The sequence below is a fragment of the Arachis stenosperma genome, chromosome 10, assembly GCF_014773155.1.
Source record: "Arachis stenosperma cultivar V10309 chromosome 10, arast.V10309.gnm1.PFL2, whole genome shotgun sequence".
Taxonomy (NCBI): domain Eukaryota; kingdom Viridiplantae; phylum Streptophyta; class Magnoliopsida; order Fabales; family Fabaceae; genus Arachis; species Arachis stenosperma.
Genome location: NC_080386.1, coordinates 134559533 through 134566000, shown reverse-complemented (window position 1 = coordinate 134566000; position 6468 = coordinate 134559533). Strand labels below are relative to the sequence as shown.

The 6468-nt window shown below is 29.3% G+C and overlaps 1 protein-coding gene across 1 annotated transcript; it reads right to left on the bottom strand.

The window, feature by feature from the left end:
• Window positions 1-538: 538 nt before the first annotated feature.
• On the bottom strand, window positions 539-6468 carry LOC130954877 (abscisic acid 8'-hydroxylase 2-like). The gene is made up of 7 exons (XM_057881656.1): window positions 5852-6468; window positions 5445-5594; window positions 3908-4150; window positions 3735-3824; window positions 3445-3630; window positions 2885-3003; window positions 539-863 (listed from the first exon to the last, which is right to left on the bottom strand). Exons 1-7 carry the CDS (start codon window positions 6398-6400, stop codon window positions 755-757), a joined length of 1446 nt encoding a protein of 481 aa, XP_057737639.1. The 5' UTR covers window positions 6401-6468; the 3' UTR covers window positions 539-754.

Below are 6468 nucleotides of genomic sequence, written 5' to 3'. Positions count from 1 at the left end.
GCATTTTGGTGCTCAGACAATGGCCACGTGTACTTGTGGTTAACATTTATCTATGTGGGTCACCACTCATCAAGTTACTGCTTGCTGCATGCATAGCTTGCCATACACCATATCTTATCCATAATCACATTGACTCAGCTAGACATATATACAAGATACATTCTCAACTCCACACACATTAAGGACCAATCAACGTTTCTTAATCTATTATTCAAAGTTTTGGAATCAAATCAAATTATGTGCTTAACGATAAGATAATATGAGAAGATGGATGGATGAAATTAAATGGAAGAGCAATAAATAATAATTAGGTATTTTATTGAGTGAAAATGCTGTTAAGTTGTAAAGATTGGTGGATGGCTGCTGGATTATGAGAATGTCGAATAGAAATCTTATTCATTGGCATTTCATATGAAACAATATGATGTCAGATCTTCAGTGATCATTTGACATACATAGGTAATATTGTTGTTACTAAGAGAAACAGAGAGTGATCCATCTAAATTTGTAGAGAGAGAGATTTTAAAGTTCGTTATAATTAATGTAGAGTAACATATTTTTTTTAATTTACATAGAATGTTATTTATATTACATTTCTGAAGAAACATACAATAAGGCCTACTATATATTTCTACAACAAAAGAAAAAGAAGTGATTATTATTTAGTGACTAGTGTGAGACAGGGGACAAGGAATTTTGGCCCCACTTTGCTAACATTTTGTGAAGTCTTAACAAACGCAAGAAAGTTGCAAATTTAGGTAAAGATGTTGTTTCTGCGGGTAATCTTTACTGGTAAGCCATGTTTGGGCACTGGAAAAGGACCATACTGTATTCCATCACCATTATTTCCCACAACTTGCCACCTAATTATATAAAGCAACAATCAAATTAAAGGGGTCAGTATCAATACAAATTTGACAAAATCTTTGATAACTTTGACTCTTTTGCCAAAACCATCACATTATTATTATTACCTTTGAAAATTTCTTCATGAACTCACACTTGTACTTATATTAGTTAATGTAGGCTTCCATGAAATATTCTAAGTTTCTAACACTATTCTCTAATTAATTAGTCAAAATAATGAACACAAAAAGTATAGTCATAGTCTCATTACTCATAGGCGTATTTATTTTACATTCTACATTAAATTAACTCATCTTAATTACTACTAAATTAAGTGTGACCAAATGAAATGATAGTAAAAATGAGTTAATTCAATATAAAATATGTGAAATGAATTATTTAAACATTTAATACGAAATACTTATAATAATATCTTATAGAATAAGGACAAGGTGAAATATGATGTGGTGTGTAATTGTGCAGAACTATGTGTGGTATCAAGTAAAACTTACTCCCTTCAAATTTGACTTCTCTAACATCATGGAGTTTGTCTTAGCTTGGTTTGATCAAGCTGGCAAATTGCTTGGACTATCTTCAAAAATTACTATCATCTATCACATGCATGCCATAATTCATTTTTTTTGTGGGATTAATATTTTTTGTTTTTCATCCCCCCTCTTCCCCTTTTTTTGACCGGAAGAATTCATGTTTGAGAAGGAACTTAGCTTGATAAACAATTTAAAACAGAGTACACTAAAAAGAATAAAAACACGAGATTGAATTGAAAAGGGGGACGGATCGGAACATATTATGTTACCTTAGTACCTAACTAATTTTTGTATTCTTTAAGAATTTTCTATTAGAACCTATAAATTTATTTGATGTACGAAGTTTACACGTAACTTAAGAAAACTTGTTGCATATTTATATAGTGTTGGTATCATTGTGAAAAAGAAAGGCATATCTATTTTATTAGTACTACCATTCTATATATGATTGAAAGGGACCTTCAAGAAGTGTGATGTTTTGAGTAATTGTAGACAAGCCTTTGCCTGTTAAACTAAATGACAACAAATTTTGATTGGCCAATATAGTAGAAATAGTGATCAGTGTAAAGTCCCACTCATTTGATTAATTGACCATCAACAAAGATTAGGAAATATCTATTTTTAGCTTAATTTGTGGGTTTTATTTCATAGGCTACTCAAATATCTACATTAGGAGCTTAATTAGAGAATTAACTTTTTTTAGGTAATATCAATAAATTTTATTAAATTGTTTTTTATTTTTAAATTTTAAATTTTAAATATTAAATTTTAAATTTTATATCTGAAATTCTAAAAAGATAATATTAAAAAATAAAATTTCAATAAAAAATAGTTAATATTCACTAATTAATTAAAAGTTAGTTCATAATTATATCTTTAAATAATACTAACTCTTATGGAAGATAATTTCTAATTCCTTTTTAGATTGGAAAATTTGTAAGTTAAAAAATAAAGTTAAGTAAAAAAAATTGTACTTAAATTTCTAAAAAAGTGTGCATTTTACATAATATTTTTATTTTTAAAATATTTTTATTATAAAAATTAAATAATAATTTACATTCTTGATTGTAGCATTATTCTTGGAAATAGTAGTAGCTTATGTAAATGCATGCATGGCGACAAAAGCCATGCATGTTTGCCACGTATACGTATGAAAAACGTAAACAGTTTAAGGTCTTAAAATCCGCGAGGTCGTGGCTACTTCGTACTGAAGACTTGTATGTCATCAAAACCACATGCCAGTAGTTAATAATATATGCTGAATAATATTTTGATATAAGCATTCATATATAAATAAAAACCCTATATTTATGAAGGACCACTTCCACATCTTAAGGAACACAGTATGTAATTATAGGACCACCCTCATTGATCAATTTTCCTAAAGTCAATTGAGAGAGATCTGAGTAGCTGACAAACTAATTATGCAAAAAGTTCATACAAGATCCAAACTAATAAATTGTATTATTGATGGAAAGAAATATAAATACCTATATGAAATAGTGAGATGATGAAGGAGGACAAGAAGCTCAAGCTTGGCTAGCTCATTCCCTGGACAAGAATGGATTCCATTTCCAAATGGCATGTATGTGTTTGGTCTCGGTGGCACCTTCACCGTCACATAAACAAACTAATTAACAAAAGTCAACCCTCTTTAATAAACATATATCCACTAGGAAAAGTTTAGGAGTCCGCAATTTTATTAAATTCTGTCCAGCATGTAATCAACAAAGAAAAGTGAGTCATTGAATGAAATCTCACATCAATCTCACACTATTAAAATTATTATTGATGACTATTTAATAGCTACAAATCACAAAAATTGTTGTTTCTAACGCTCCTCATATCCAATTATCCACTATGTACATGAAATAGTGTTACGTTGTACTAGCTAGCTAGCGTACAAATATAGGTCACGTGTTCTGATATAAAAAAATATATAGATGAAGATTCAAATAGGAAATGAAAAGGACTTTACCTAAGCATTGATTGATAACCTTATATATGCTTCTCACATTGAAGATTAGATTTATAGAGACACAATATATACCTCGAAGCGTGAGGGGTCGAATTTGTGTGGTTGAGGGAAGAAATCAGCAGAATGGTGAATGCTTCGGAAGAGTGGAAGGACCTTCCAGCCTTTGGGAATGTAGTAACCTTGAAGCACCACATCTTCCACTGCTTCTCTGAATGTGAATGACAGTATGCTTGCACTTCTCAACGTTTCTTGGATTACCTGATCAAAATTAAAATATACAGTTATACACATACATATATTAATAAATTGGTTTATTTAATGCATTAAAAATTAATTCAATGATTGATTAATTAATTTATTACCCGAGTAGTGAGTGGCATCTGCCTGGTATCATCCCAAGAAAGTCCACGATTTTGTTGAGCTGTTTTGATCTTGATTCCTTCGTGTTCTTTCTGTGAAAGTTATTGAAAATTAGGATTGATGAGTAGGTGATGAGAAATTTTGAAGGATTATACAGAAAGAGAAGGCATATTACTGTGACAGCTTCTAAGAGAATGGGATTGTCGTGTAAGTATTTGAGAAGCCAAGTAAGAGCAGTTGCAGTGGTGTCATGTGCAGCGAAGATAACACCAATGAGATTATCAGAAACCTGAGAATCAGAGAGTTTGTATTTTGCTTTCGCTTCCAGCAATTCTCCCAATATCCCTCCACCAAGCTCTCCACTTTCTTTTCTTCTTTTTATTAACCTCCCTATACTCTCATCTAGAAGCTTCCTTGCCTTCATTCATATTTATCAACAATTATTAATTAGCTGATTACTTCTATATATAGGTCTTTATTTTTTTATTTTTGTACAATAAATGCACTATTTTATGCACATTTTCACTATCTATTTGAGTCTCTACCAATTAATTAAACACATAAGCCTCTCATCAAGCTTAGAATCATAAATATTTTAATATGATAAATTATTCTTCTAACCTTTACCGTATCTAATAATTAACAAATTACAGTTTTTTTTTCCGTTAAATAGGAGTTAACTATCAAAATCAAATAATGATATTATTATGTCTTGTTATATATCATGTCTAAAATAAGTCAAGTTTTTAAAGATTTTATCGATTATTAGTTTTGGTGAAAATCATAAATGGCATTTTTTTTCTTTATTTAAATATATAGCAATTTAATATCTATTTATAATATATAAAAGATGATACCAATTTTTTCTACAATGAATTTAAGCCATCTTTTTTTTACTAATGATACCACATCAGCAATTCTAATGATTTGGCAAAAGATTAAAATTAACCAATCATTATTTAGTAAAATATTTTTAAAAGATTAAAACAAAAAATTTGTATCTATTATTATTCAATTGAAACATCAAGTACTAATTAAATGTAATAAATATACATTAAAAATGTTATAATAATGATAATTATAAAAAATTTCAGTTACAAATATTCAAATTCTACAACTTATACATATCAAGACTCTTACTACTTTTTATTTCTTAATTTCTTATATTAATTATCAAAAATTCCTTAAATTTAATATAACATTTTTATATATTTTTCATTCTCATTCATTATTTTTTTTTAATTATTTACAAAAAAAACGCAAGAGGTAGGAAATTAAAATTTCAAGGATTAATGAATGCAAAACACATAACTGTAAAGAATGGTAGAAAATTAAAAAATATTTTAAGTAAAGATTAAAAAATATCAATTTATGTCCCAAATATCTAAAGAATAAAAATAACATTAATATATGCAAACATATAAATAGAATGCAAACAAATAAAAAAATAAAAAACTATTTTTTAATGAACAAATTGATTATATAAAATAAAATATAATTGATGATAAGACATAGTATTTATATGACATAGTTGTTAAAATAATAAATAAAAATAACATTACTTCATCGTAAAAATATAATTTTTTTAAACTAATATTTATATATATATATGGTATCATATACCATTTGAGCTATAATTTATTGGAAAAAAAAAATACCCTTGTTTACTTAAAAGAAGTAAAAACTCAAAAAAAGAAATTTGTGATAGATACCTTGATTGCTTTCCAATAGGAAGTTCCAGGAATATGTAAGGGATAAGAGTTGTAGCCTTTCTCGAAGCATCGATACAGTTTGCATATTTCTTCTATTTCTACCTCCATTGTTGTACCAAAGGCCGATATTGCAGCCACTTGGAAAGCATACTATATATAACAAAAAGAAAATAAAGGTACATATACATACATTAATTCTATGCTTGGGGATAATAATAGGAGAAAGTCTCACGCCATACTTTTGTTAAAATTTAATCAGTATCTAACTAATAAAAAAAATATATAATTTTATATTATTAAATATAATCTCACATCATCAAAAATCATCAAAAATATTAATAATGATTAATTGATAATTACATTTCACAAAATGTGCTGGTCTTCTAGCACTATTGTATAATATATACCTTTTTCATCTCTTGCAAGGTGTTGATGGTTTTGTTGGTCCAAGTAGGCAACAAATCGAGGAGAATATGCTCAACCTCGGAGACAGAGTTCTTGATTTTGGAGGGCAAGAAAGAGTTTTGAATGAGTTTCTTGAGCATGGAGTGATAGGCGCCTTGTTGGAAGAACACAGCTTGGGGGCCTATGAGCTTCTCTTTGCTGGGTGGATGTCCTGCTTTGAAGAGATGCGCGTGACTCACCAGCACCGCCCTTGCCGCATCTGGATTTGATATCATCACGCACGGGCAGCCCAGTATGTGCGTCTTGAATATCTGCCCGTATTTTTTCTGTCTCTTGGAGAAGAAGGAATTTGGGTTTTGAGTGTAAAGTTTGAGAGTTTCTCCAAGAAAGGGCCAGCCCATAGAACCGGGAGGCAAGTACCACTCTTTATTATATTTGAACCGCTTCCTCCATTGGATTTGGAGGAATAATCCTCCTATTATTATTATCATTGAAAACAAGGACACATAATAATAAGCAGGATGGGTAATAAAACATGAAATAAGTTGCATGATGGTGGACTTGATACAGCTATATATACTATATAAGTAGCTAGGTGCAAGCAATAAAGAGAGAGGTT